The following is a 14,119-nucleotide window of genomic DNA, read 5'->3' on the forward strand; positions in this document are numbered from 1 at the left end:
AAGGACTTGGGGGTATTGGTGGATGGTAAACTTAATTTTAGTGACCAGAGCCAGGCAGCTGCTGCCAAAGCAAATAAAATTATGGGATGTATCAAGAGAGGAATAGATTCTCATGATAAAGACATAGTTCTGCCCTTATACAAATCCCTGGTCAGACCACACATGGAATATTGTGTACAGTTTTGGGCACCAGTGTATAAAAAGGATATAGTAGAGCTGGAACGGGTGCAGAGGAGAGCAACCAGGATTATTAGGGGATTGGGGGAACTAGAATACACTGACAGATTAAAAAATTTGTGATTATTCAGTTTAGAAAAAAGACGACTGAGGGGAGACCTCATTACAATTTACAAATACCTGAACGGACAGTACAAGGATCTCTCCAAAGATCTTTTTATACCTCGGCCTGTGACCAGGACAAGGGGGCATCCTCTACGCCTAGAGGAGAGGCGATTTTACCATCACCATAGACAAAGGTTCTTTACTGTAAGAGCAGTGAGACTATGGAACTCTCTGCCGCATGAGGTTGTTATGGCGGACTCTATGTACATGTTCAAGAGAGGCCTGGATGCCTTTCTGGAGAGAAAAAATATCACGGGTTATGGGGATAAAACATTTATTTAATTCTTAAAGGTTGGACTTGATGGACTTGCGTCTCCTTCCAGCCTTATATACTATGATACTCCTCTGGCGCGGCGTTCACTTTCTGTGAGCTCCGAAGCAGATACCGCTCCATACACCCGGTATACTACGGTGAGCTGTGGGGTAGTTATTAGCCCCGTTCTGTGGTCTTTCCACACAGTACTTGGTAGGTCAGCGTGATGGGATAGTGGGAGCTCCGTTCTCAGCAGAATATCTGAGGTGGGGGACGTCCAGAGGCCTATGCTGACACAGATCAGAGAGCTTCAGCGCCAAATGTCTGCATCCATCGACCGAGCTGATGACCTCGAAAACCGTCTGCGATGGAACAACGTCCGAGTGGTCGGCCTCCCCGAAAAAGTGGAGAACCCCGTTCTTCAGCAGAAAGCTCAATCCAAGACCCTTCCTGGCCCGGCTGCTGCACTTTAGGGACAGGGACTCTATCCTCAGGGCGGTCTGTACCAAGGGAGAAATTCGGTATGCCAACAGCAGAGTGTCCTTTTACCCTGATTTCTCTGCATCAGTCAGGAAACAGCGTGCACAGTTCACCGAAGTTCATGCCCGCCTCCGTGACAAGGGGCATAAATACCCCATGATGTACCCTTCCAAGCTCCAAATTGTGGACGGCCAGAAGACTCGATTCTTCACCTGCCCTACTGAAGCCCTCCATTGGGTTGATGCAGCACCTTGGGCAACTGCTGGAAGGCCCGCACCTACTGAGTGACTGGACCGATATCCTTTTATCTGATATGCTCTGACAATGCATGGACTCTGTCCTGAATAGACGTCAAGGGGTTCCAAATCACTGTTTTGATTTTCCATGACGTCCCCCCTGACGGCCCACTTGGAGGATTACCCCTTGAGCTCTGCAGGGACAGGAAGAAGAGAGGTTAAATGTCCCTCCCCCTGCATCCCTCGCCAGTGTTCTTCCTGTCCCTACACAGGTCAGGGGGGTGGGAGTGGAGGGGGACGCCTTGGAGGCGCGGTACCTGGTGCTAAGATCCTCTCCTCTCCGGGCCTCGATCGGTTTCCTTCCTGGCCAACATCGTGGAGGGGTATTAGGTGTGATCCCTGCGGTCCCTCGGTGATCTATGGCAGCACCTCATGTTCCGGCTCCTGACGGTGGAACGCAGCCGCGTTCCACAAGGTATGACGTCAACTTCCGGTATGCGTTCCACAAGGCCGATGACGACTTCCGGTATGCGTTCCACAGGGCCCGATGACGACTTCCGGTCCGCGCGTCGCACCGGAAGTGACGCCGGCCCTCTCGTCATTGGCGTTCGGGAGTCAGGAGCGTGGAAGCGGTGAGTTTAAAAAGCGGAGAGTCTACTAGAGATCTCTCTTGCTACCAGGACATTAGCAGGTTTTTCTTTCTAAGTGTGTCACAAGGCGCAGGTTAGTAAGATGTGTCCCAAGGCTGGCGTTTTGTTGTACTTGTCACCGCTCCACTTACACCTCTACCTCCTCCCTTGTCCACAGGAACATGGACCCAGTCCCCCTTCCTCGGATATCTGTAAGTTAAGGGGGTCTGAAGGGCGGAATTGTGGAGGGGGGGCCCTGTATATACATACATCCCCTATACATCCTCATGTTTCTTCTTACACCTAGGAGAAAAAAAAAAAAGAGAAGTGGATAAAAAAGAGGAAAGAAAAGAAGACAAGTCAAAAACTAAGACTCTTCCATCCCGTAGATGCAACATGTGTTTTAACAAACTTCCAGAGTCCTACAAAAAACCGTTGTGCAAAGATTGTGTGGATAACATAATGCGCGAGGAAAAAGCATCCTTCATGGATGAGATGAGATCTATGTTTAAATCGGAATTAAAAAGCACTGTTGCATCCCTCCTTTCCGAAGGAATTCCTCCAAAAAGGTTCAAACCCTCTGAACCCAATCTGGAGGAAATGGATTCAGATCCTGATAGGGCTTCCTGTACCTACCAAGGTGGTGAAGAGGAGCTGCTAGACAGCCAGGAACAGAGGAATGACACTAGATTCCTCTTCTCTATGGATAACCTGGACACCTTACTAAGGGCGGTCCGGGAAACACTGAATGTTGAAGAACCCGTGGAAACAAAGTCCGTACAGGACGAACTTTTCGTTTATCTAAAGGCAAAAAAGAAAAGAGTGTTTCCAGTCAATAATGTACTGGAAGACCTTATCCGGGAAGAGTGGAAAGACCCAGAGAAACGGCTATCGGTAGCAAAAGACTTCAGGAATAGACTTGTGTTTGACGAGGAAAAATAAAAAAAATTGGAATTCAATTCCGAAAGTGGACATCCAGGTTACGAAAGTGGTAAAGAAGACTGACCTCCCTTTCGAGGATGCGACTCAGCTTAAGGACCCCATGGATCGCAAATCTGAAAGAAAACCTGGGAATCAGCAATGCTGAATCTAAAGGCAAATATCGCAACTACATCTGTCGCCAGAACAATGACCTGTTGGTTAAACGGGTTAGAGAACCAAATTATCAATGGAACCTCGAGAGAAAAACTTCTAGAGTCTCTCCCTCTGTTAAAACTAGCAACCACCTTTATTGTAGATGCATCAGGGGAATGCGTCAGATTCTCCGCCAAAGAAGGTGCACTCTCTAATGTCGCCCGTAGAGCCCTCTGGCTCAAGCAATGGTCGGGAGACTTTAGGTCAAAATCAAATTTATGTGGCATACCTTTTACTGGCGAGTTCCTATTTGGTCCAGAATTGGACACGATTCTGGAGAAAGCTGCGGATAGGAAAAAAGGCTTTCCAGAACCCAGACAGAAGAGACACTCCTTTCGTGATTCCCGTGACAAAGCTCCGTCCTACCGCGGAAAAGGTAAACAAGGCAGATGGAGCTACACAAAAGGAGGTAGAGGTAGAGGTTACAGTTCCTTCCAGAGTACCCAACCCAACCCTGCCCGAAGACAATGACGCCAGGGTGGGGGGAAGACTAGCTCTTTTCCCCGCTCAGTGGCAACAATATATAAGGAATACATGGTTTCTACAAGTCATTCGGGAAGGCTACAAGATCGAGTTGAGCACTCCTCCTCCTCATACGTTTGTGACAACAAGAACATCATCTCAGCAGATGCTTCTTATGTGGGAAGAAGTCCAGTCTCTGTTACTCAAAGATGTAATATCTCCTGTACCTCCTCATCAACAAAAGAAAGGATTCTACTCTCTCCTCTTCTTAGTTCAGAAGCCGAACGGAGCTTACAGAATGATTATAAACTTAAAATCTAAATACCCATATCAAATACAGGAGATTCAAGATGGATTCCCTAAAGTCCACAACACCACTAATCCCAAAAGGAGCAGCTCTATGCACCATCGACCTGAAAGACGCGTATTACCACGTCCCAATCCATCCCTTCTCTCAAAGATACCTGAGATTCGCGATCTTGTCCCCAGAAAACCAGGTAAAGCACTTTCAGTTCAGAGCTCTACCATTCGGGATCTCCTCGGCTCCTAGACTGTTTACAAAAATAATGGCAGAGGTGGTAGCAGTCTTAAGGCAAAAGAACATACTACTGATCCCTTATTTAGACGATCTCCTTCTAATCTCCAAATCAGAGGAAACCCTGGTGTTCCAAAGAGACACGACAATAGCAATCCTAGAACACTTAGGTTGGATAATAAATTTCGAAAAATCAAATCTTCAGCCAAGCACCAAGTTAAAATTTCTAGGAATTTTACTGGACTCAGTGCACCAATACTCTCTTCTCCCAGAAGAGAAGGTCAAAAATCTTGTTTTACAGGTGTCGATGTTCCAAAGCAACCGGAAATGTTCGATCAGAGAGGCCATGAAACTCCTGGGCCTTCTCACGTCCTGTATAGCCGGTGTTCCCTGGGCTCAAAACCATTCAAGAGACCTCAGAATTGGATTCTTTCATCTTGGGACAAGAATTTAAACCATCTGGAGAAATAAATCAACATTCCCCTATGGGTAAAAAATTCTCTACACTGGTGGAAGACAGAAGAAAATCTTACCAGGGGCTTAAAATGGAGCAATTGGCCAGTAACATCCATTTTGACAGACGCAAGCAAGACAGGATGTGGAGCAAAACTTACGGGAAAATTGGTTCAGGGTCAATGGTCCCAGTCAGAAATAAACAGGTCCTCAAACTACAAAGAACTGAAGGCGGTCTGGGAAACCCTGAAGGTCTGCTCGGAACAATTACAGGGCAAAAACCTCAAAATACTATTGGACAACACGACCACAGTTGCCTACCTCAAACGCCAAGGGGGCACACAGTCCACATCTCTACTAAAATTATCAAAAAAGATCTTTCTTTGGGCAGAAGAAAATGTCCTCTCTCTGACGGCAGTCCATCTGAAGGGCTCAGAAAACAGAGGCAGATTTCCTGAGCAGGTACACTCTAGATCCCCACGAGTGGTGCCTAAACAAGGAGGTATTCTCCCACTTGAGTCGAAAATGGGGAATACCGCAAATAGACCTATTTGCCACCAGGGAGAACAGGAAAGCAGATCACTACTTCTCCTTGCAAAAGAACACCCCAGACTACCTTCTAGATGCCTTCTGCCACAGTTGGCATTAGAAGAACCAGTCATTCTCCCCCAAAGGAAGGATCTCCTATATCAGGGGTCGGTTAGGGTCCAATCCAGAGTCATTCCATCTATCAGCCTGGATCCTGAGAAACAAATGCTGAAAGCTAAAGGTCTCTCAGAAGAAGTCATTGCAACATTACAGGCAAGTAGAAAGCCAGTTACTTCAGGGATCTACCACAAAATCTGGAAAAGATTTGTATCCTTTTGCCATCCTGAAATCCCTAATCTGTCTTCTCCTAACATACAGCAGATATTGGAGTTTCTTCAAGCAGGGTTGTCTAAAGGCCTTAAGACCAGCACGTTAAAGGTTCAAGTCTCAGCCCTCAGCGTCTTCTTTGATGTCTCTCTGACTGACCATAGGTGGGTAAGACGTTTTATTAGAGTATCCACTAGACTTAGTCCTAAATGTCCCATCAGGACTCCTCCCTGGGACTTATCAATAGTCCTGAATGGCCTTGTACGAGGTCCTTTCGAGCCTCTAGAGGACGCAAGTATTAAAAATATCACCTTAAAAACCGCCTTTCTAGTTGCTATAACAACAGCTAGAAGGCTGGGGGAAATCCAAGCACTCCATAAACAAACCCTATCTGAAAATTACGGATGCTAGAATATCCTTAATGCTTGATCCAAATTTCCTGCCCAAAGTAACAACAGACTTTCATCGTAACCAGGAAATTATCCTCCCCTCCTTTTGCCAAAATCCCAAATCTTCAGGAGAAGCTAAATGGCATACTTTAGATGTGAGAAGAATAGTGCTTCACTATCTCGAAATAACTAATAGCTGGCGGAAAGATTCAAATTTGTTTCTTCAGTTCTAGGGCAAGAACAGGGGGAGGAAAGCGTTGAAGATCACCATCGCCCGCTGGATTAGACAGACTATCCGGGACTGTTATACTATCCAAAACTTAGAAGTTCCTACAAACCTTAAAGCCCACTCTACCAGGGCAGTGGCCACTTCCTGGGCAGAGCGAGCAGGAGCATCCCTGGACCAAATCTGTAAAGCTGCAACTTGGTCCAGTTCCACAACCTTTGCAAAACACTACAGATTGGACTTACATTCTGTCAAGGACTTATCATTTGGTAGAAAAGTTCTACAAACAGTAGTCCCTCCCTAAAAATTCCCCAAGTTATCTCGTATACCTCCAGGTGGGCCGTCATGGAAAGCGAGAATTAGACTCACCGGTAATTCGTTTTCCATCTAGTCCACCATGACGGCCTGGATTTTTTCCCAACCCTTACAAATGTTATTATATGGTTTTTTATTGTATGTGGAGTAACATGCTAATAAAACCTCTTGCATCCTTCCTTGGTGTAATTATTTGGTAGAACACTGGCGAGGGATGCAGAGGGAGGGATATTTAACCTCTCTTCTTCCTGTCCCTGCAGAGGTCAAGGGGTAATCCTCCAGGTTGGCCGTCACGGTGGACTAGATGGAAAACGAATTACCGGTGAGTCTAATTCTCGCTTTCTAATATTGCTTTACATTGGGGCTCGCGCCTTGCAAATTCTACCCGTTGACTGATTTGCTTTTTCTTTTGGTCAACTTGGCCTCTGCACCACATATGGCACTTCCCCCTCTCCCACCTTCTCCTACTCCCTTTCCCCCCTACCGCATCCTGTTACCGCTCCCTCTCTATGTGTCCCTCCTTTCTTTTTCCTCCCCCCTCCCCTATCTTCTCTTTTGCTCTCTCTAAATATGGCTGCCTAACAATCTCCTGTTTATATATACATTGAGGGTTGGGGGTCACCGGACAAATGGTGTAGGTTTGTCTTGAGTTAGGGACCACTGTTCTACTATTTGACTGTTAGTTAGGGTTAGGGTTAGATCTACACTACTGCTGTTAGAGTGTGATAGGGATTTTTTGCAGGGCCCCACAGCCCTCTTGACTTTTGTAAGGTGAGTCCTAATTAACCCTTTCATGGTTGTCCTGGTACTAGGAACTTGAACATAAAAACCAAGACACGTCTGTCTTTTAGTGTATGTAAAGATCTTCTCCCATTTAATATCTCAAAATGCAGAATATCACAGACAGAAGAGTCATCAAAGAGGCGTGAATAGTATACTGCAAAGCTATTGGTCATCAGCACATTCTACAAAAAGTTAATTAATTGTGCTCAGTTCTCAGGGACCTTGTACACAGATATTGTTTATACTAATTTCCTGAGACGAAGGAGATAAGCGAATTATAATATTGAACTAAAGATGAAGGACAGACTGGCTTCTCATTAAATGTCAAAGGGAATTAGTTGGCAGGCCAGCAAATGGGTTACATAAAATGAAGTTTGAATTATGAATTTAACTGGACATTGGTCAGCGAACATATCTGCTGTATTTAAGATGGCGGACCGTAGTCAAGATGGCGTCTGAAACCAGTGCAATCTCCTTTACAGGTGTTAGACAGGGGGTTCACAATCTTGGGATTGTTCGTTCGGTTCTGGTTATACTGGATATGTTCTCTGTTGTCTGTCTGTCTGTGTCTCTGTGGTATGAAAGGATGAATGCTTGGTTGTCTCCTTCCCCACACCCCTTTCCCTTCCGCTAATATGTCTTCCCTTAAAGTAATGAGTTGGAATGTGAGGGGACTCAACTCCAAATTCAAAAGGGCCCTGATGTTAGATGTCATTAAGCGTCAGGCCCCCAACATTGTATGTATCCAAGAGACACACCATACGGGTCAGAAAGTCCTATCTCTGAAGCGGGCATGGGTGGCTAGAGGTTATCATTCCTCCTACTCTGTCTACGCTAGGGGAGTATCTATACTCATATCTAAAGCACTTTCCATAGAAGTCATACAGGTAGCACCGGATCACTTCGGACGGTATGTAATCATACATTGTGCCCTATGGGGCTTTACCTTCACAATAGCGTCAATCTATGTCCCTTTGATCCAGCCGTGCTGCACCTAATATCCAGCCTCCCAGTCCAGTCCTCGGCATAGGAGACTTCAATACAGTCCCTAATCCCTCCTTGGATCGCACAAGCGGCCTAGACACAGGCTTGGTTCGTCTCAAGTATCATATTGCCTGCGCAGTGCATCAGACCACTCCGCCTTGCTCATCAGTATCCTTGTAGGCCCTCCTAGCCACTCCCCCCTATGGGGCTTGCACCCAGCTTGGCTCCTATCCCCAGCAGTCCAGAGTACTGTTAGGACAGCGCATAGTGAGTTCTGGGACATACACTCAACCCATCCTGATCTTCTCCTAATCGGGGACTCGTACAAGTCTTCGGTGCGGGGAGCATTTATGTCGAGGGTAGCAGGCCATAGAAAGTCATGAAAGGCTCAAGAGGAAAGGCTGACCGCTGCGCTAGTGACTGCAGAAAAGGAATATCTAGAGAAGCCTACTGCGGGGAGTAAAAAGACTTGGGCACAGGCGCAGAGGAATCATCTAGTTGTAGGGAAAGAGCGCACCAGAAAGCGTCTACTATCCAGGGAAGCGTCTATCTTTGAATTTGGAGATAAAAATGGAAAGCTGCTTGCGTATCTCTCGCGGGCTGAACGTCCCTGTGCTTCCGTTCCCTCTATTATTGACGGTAGAGGAGCCTTGATCACAGAACCCCGGGCCATTAACATGGTATTTCACGAATTTTACTCTTCTCTTTACAGCTCCAGATTGTCCGCCTCTTCCGTCGAGATTTCCAGATTCCTTGACAATCTTCTTCCACTTTGGAGACTCACACCAGCACAGACATCGGAGCTTGATGCCCCGCTCTCTGCGAAGGAGGTGGAACTGGCCATCCATCGTTACCCCCCCGGTAAGATACCTGGACTTGACGGGCTGGGATGTGAGTGGTATAGGGACAACTGTGAGACTCTGGTCCCCATCTCCTTAGCCTGTATTCTGCTGCGCTTGACAGTGGTTCCCTCCCTGACTCCATGCGAGAGGCCCTTATTGTAGTTCTTCCTAAGCCTGGTAAGGACCCGCTACTTCCCGACTCATACCGTCCAATTTCCCTCCTAAACTCAGATGTTAAAATACTAGCAAAAATTCTGGCAACAAGGCTCAACAAAGTAATATTATCCTTGGTTCACCCGGACCAGACAGGCTTCATGCCTGGGAGGGGAACTGACATAAATATACAAAGACTACACCTGAACATAGCGGAGGCAGAGAGGTCTTCAGACCCTGGGTTTATATTATCCTTAGATAATTGCAAGGCGTTTGATTCTGTGGAGTGGCCCTATTTGTGGACCCTCTTGCCCAGGCTGGGTATTGGCCCTCGCTTTATAACATTAGTTGGACTACTGTATAACGACCCTAAGACTAGGGTAAGGACCAATCTTGCTATCTTGCCCACTCTCCCTATGGCCAGGGGGACTAAACAGGCTTGCCCACTATCTCCCCTCCTCTTCGCACTTGCCATTGACCCCCTCACTGTGGCGATCCGTCACTCCGATGGCATTAAAGGCATTACTAGAGGTACTATTATTGAAAAGGTATCTCTCTATGCTGATGATACACTGGTATACCTTGGGGATGTGGGCACCTCTCTGGAATCCCTTCTGTCCCTGATAGAACGCTATGGGGGGTTCTCGGGTCTCCAAGTTAACTGGGACAAATCGTCCCTCTTTCTCTTATCAAAGGAAGGGGTGCACTCCCTCCCCCTCCCCGTCCCTGTTCAGTTGGTGTCCACTTTTAAATATCTAGGAGTCCGGGTGTCACGCAAGGTCCAGGCATACACGGAGTTAAACATTACATCCCTGATAACGGCAACGGAATCGCGCTTAAAAGCCTGGTCCTCTCTCCTTTTGTCCCTGTACGTGCGTATTAACATATTCAAAATGAGCTTTCTCCCAAAATTTCTTTACCTTTTCCATGCTTGTCCTATACCTTCCTAAGAGCCTGTTTAAACGCATAGATGGCATTCTCAGGTCCTTCTACTGGCAGGGTGGCGCCCCGCGCTTCAGTTTAGCGCTGCTTCAGGCTCCCAAGTCTAGGGGTGGACTGGCTGCCCTGGATCTGTATCTTTATTACCTGGCTTCCCAGCTAGTATATGCCCAGTGGTGGATAGATATAGACATGTGTAATGCAGCTACTGCACTGGCTGGAGCCCTGGTAGGTTCCTACAAAGCCCTTACAAACCTGCTGTACAGATATAAGTCCCCATCTGATACCCCACTCCCCCTACGTACGGTAGCGGTGTGCTGGCGTAGGGCGCAATCCCTGGTAGAACCAAGCAGCTCTCCCCTTCTCTCGCCTAGGACTCCATTGTGGCTCAATCCATGGCTCTCTCACTTCCTCTCCCTCCCAGGCTGGACAATGTGGGGGGCGGCGGGGGTGAAATTTGTAGGCCAGCTCTTATCCTCGGATGCAGAATTGCTTCGCTTTGACGAGATAAGGGAGAGACATACTGTACCCGATACGGCTAGCTTCCACTACACGCAACTGCGACACGCATTCAAAGCCCAATTCGGCTCCTTTAGCCTAACCCTAATTTTCCAAACTAGAGACTCTGATGAGTACCCCGGACCTCCCTAAGCCACTCACTCAGTGCTATGCTCTACTACAAGAGCAAAAGTCCAGACCGTTTGATAGAGCCCGTGAATGCTGGAGACAGGATATCTATGACCTGTCAGATGATGACTGGAGGGAAGTCGAACTGTCCTACTTCACATCTGTAGTGAGTGCGAGGGACTTCCTGATCCAATCTAAATTCCTCCATCGAGTATATTTCACCCCTGCTAGATTATTCCGCATGGGAGCAATGCCCAATGATCTTTGCTTTCGCTGTCAGGCTGAAGTCGGATCCTTCCTGCACTGTGTCTGGTCCTGCCCTAGGGTTCATGTCTTCTGGTCCGAAGTGCTGGAGTTCCTAAATCTAAACTGATTTCCCACGATTACTGTCTCCCTCTGTGTGTCTCCTCGGCATCATAAATGAAGTTATAAATGGCCACTATGACAAAATTTTCTTTAGGTTTGTCTTATACTATGCCCGAAAAGTGGTGATGATGACTTGGAAGAACCTGGATCCCCCCCATTAAAAAGATGGGTATTACTCATTAACAGCGTCATTCCCCACTACCGGTCCCTGTATGCTAACAGGAAGTGTCCCCAAAAGTTTGATGGCATCTGGTCCAGATGGTGCATGACTCCCCATACAGCCTTTTAACCACATGTGTATCTACTTCTCTCCATAATGGAGGAGTGTTCTGGTATGTGTGTGTGTGTGACTGATTGTGTGTGTCTGATTTATCTATGTCTATGTGTATGTGTGTATGTATGTGTGTATGTATGTATGTGTGTGTGTCTGTGTGTGTCTGTGTGTGTCTGTGTGTGTCTGTGTGTGTCTGTGTGTGTATGTGTGTGTCTGTGTGTGTATGTGTGTGTCTGTGTGTGTCTGTGTGTGTCTGTGTGTGACTGATTGTCTATGTGTGTGTGTGTGTGTATGTGTGTGTGACTGATTGTCTATGTGTGTGTGTATGTGTGTGTGACTGATTGTCTATGTGTGTGTGTATGTGTGTGTGACTGATTGTCTATGTGTGTGTGTGTGTATGTGTGTGTGACTGATTGTCTATGTGTGTGTGTGTGTATGTGTGTGTGACTGATTGTCTATGTGTGTGTGTGTGTATGTGTGTGTGACTGATTGTCTATGTGTGTGTGTGTGTATGTGTGTGTGACTGATTGTCTATGTGTGTGTGTGTGTATGTGTGTGTGACTGATTGTCTATGTGTGTGTGTGTGTATGTGTGTGTGACTGATTGTCTATGTGTGTGTGTGTGTGTGTGTGTGACTGATTGTCTATGTGTGTGTGTGTGTGTGTGTGACTGATTGTCTATGTGTGTGTGTGTGTCAATAGTTATTCTTGTCTTAACAAGACATCTGGCTACATTATCCTGTTATCATTTACTGTGCAATATCCCTCAGTTAATTTTGGGTTGTAGTAAGACCCTGATTGTTATCACTGGATGTTATTTAATAATCCTGCATTGCGGGGAAGAAAATACCTGGAGAGCTGAAGGCTAAGACTGAGTTCACACAGCAAAGATACGTTTTTGAGAGGGGGATGCTCGCCGTGGGTTCGCGGGTGGCTTCTGGATGTGCGGCGCCGTGATTGGCGAGATTCCCTGCTTCACGTGTATTGCCTGTATCTGCTTGCTGGTCCATCTTCCTGGGAGAACGGACCACCACACAGTCTCGTGGCCGCCAGCTTTCCTGATGCCCAAACATCTCCGACAGCTTAACTGTTAACTGTCACGCTCAGACTCCTCCAAACACCAGGTGAGAGTCAACATCTAGTATTGCATCACTGTTCTATCAGAGAAGCACTTGAGTCTTTTTGCGCTTTTTGTCTCCTCTTTTATCCCTGATCCTCCTACCCCTCCGAGAGGAACACTCGGACCCAGCACCCATTCGAAAAATTGAAAAAATAAATACTTTTAAAACAAAAAGGTTAATTAGAATGGTATGAGTCAAGAAAATGGAGGTAGAGGATACCCAAGTGTACATATCTATGACTTGGCATATTTGGCTAGGCACATTTTTGATTGGATACGTAAAACCAGATCCCCTTCCCGACACCACCAGGTCCCCGTGCATGGGGACCCATTACATGAGGAGGAAAATCCCCATATATTGGTATTCTGCAGTATGGCAGTATATGATAGGATCGATCAGACAACCTAGGGTTAAAGTACCCCAGGGAGTCTGCAAAATAGTAAAAATAAAAAAAAATTAATAAAAAGTGATCAAAAGGCCATACAGTAGTCCTAAAAATTATAGCAATGAAAACGCTATCTGAAGTCGCAAAAAATGACACCACCCACAGCTCCGTACACCAAAGTATGAAAAAATTATTGGCGCAAGAAAATGTTGCAAATGTGTTTTTTTTACCATTTTCACTGCATTTGCAATTTTTTCCCGCTTCCCAGTACACTGAAATATTAAATAGCGTCACTATGAAGTGCAATTTGTTACGCAGAAAATAAGTCCTCACACAGCTCTTTATGAGGAAAAATAAAAAGTTATAGATTTTTGAAGGTGGGGAGTGAAAAATGGAAGTGAAAATACTAAAAAAGGCCAAGGGGTTAAGGGCCAGTGGCAGTGTCATCTGCATGAACCCTTACTAATAGTTCATACTCCACTATTGTTGGTTCATAGAAAACGGAAAGAATCTATCGTGTATATCTACTAGTGGTGCGGAGAATATGAAGGCGAAGGTACAAGGTATCTTGTGGACTCCCCAGATAAAGAAGAAAAGGGTAAATACCAGGTTCACCACCTACTGCACAATACCGATGTTAAGGTAAACCTGCTGATAGATCAAATCCTGTCCTTTCTACTTGTTCTATTTTCCTAAAATCATTGTAACAGAGACTTCATTATAAGATGGCGCCGACATCGTGATCATAACCAAAACAATTAACCCCTTAAGGACGCAGCCATTTTGTAGCTTAAGGCTCAGCCCGATTTTTTGGATTCTGACTTGCGTCTCTTTATACGGTTATAACTTTTGAACACTGTTACTTATCAAAGCGATTCTGAGATTGTTTTTTCCCCACATGTTGTACTTCATTTTAGTGGTAAATTTTGGCAGATAAGTTTTGCATTTATTTACAAAAAAAAAGAAAATATGATAAATTTTTGGAAAAATTTGCCATTTTCGAAATTCAAAATCATTGCGTTTTCAGGCAGATCGATTTACCACCTAAATAAGTTGCTGAATAACATTTCCCATTTGTCTACTTTACATTTTCATAATTTCTGAAATGTCTGGATAATTTATTTTGACGTCACGCGGCTTGCAAATAGAATATCGCTTTTCCGAATTTTCAGAATTGACTATTTTGGGGATAAATACAGTTTGGAATGAAATTTTACATATTTAGCATCAAAACCCCCTATATAACCAACCCATTTTCAAATCTGCACCCCTCAAGCTATCAGAAACAGCTTTTACGAAGATTGTTAACCCCTTGAGATCTTCATAGTAATTGAATC

The 14,119-nt window shown here is 45.7% G+C and overlaps 1 protein-coding gene across 2 annotated transcripts in view; it reads left to right on the top strand.

Moving 5' to 3' along the window:
- Positions 1–12,725, top strand: part of LOC140128412 (uncharacterized) — a 35,788-nt gene extending 23,063 nt beyond the window's left edge. The window contains exons 1-2 of one of the 2 annotated variants that reach the window (XM_072150116.1): positions 2,465–6,631; positions 8,789–12,725. In XM_072150116.1, coding sequence (XP_072006217.1) covers positions 3,178–4,086 — 909 coding nt within the window. In that variant the 5' untranslated portion in view covers positions 2,465–3,177 and the 3' untranslated portion in view covers positions 4,087–6,631; positions 8,789–12,725. Of the gene's footprint in view, positions 1–2,464; positions 6,632–8,788 lie in introns of those variants that run through there. The other variant, XR_011855142.1, reaches the window with a different exon arrangement.
- The last annotated feature ends 1,394 nt before the right edge of the window (positions 12,726–14,119 follow it).

The sequence above is a fragment of the Engystomops pustulosus genome, chromosome 4 (genome assembly GCF_040894005.1).
Source record: "Engystomops pustulosus chromosome 4, aEngPut4.maternal, whole genome shotgun sequence".
In the NCBI taxonomy this organism is placed as follows: domain Eukaryota; kingdom Metazoa; phylum Chordata; class Amphibia; order Anura; family Leptodactylidae; genus Engystomops; species Engystomops pustulosus.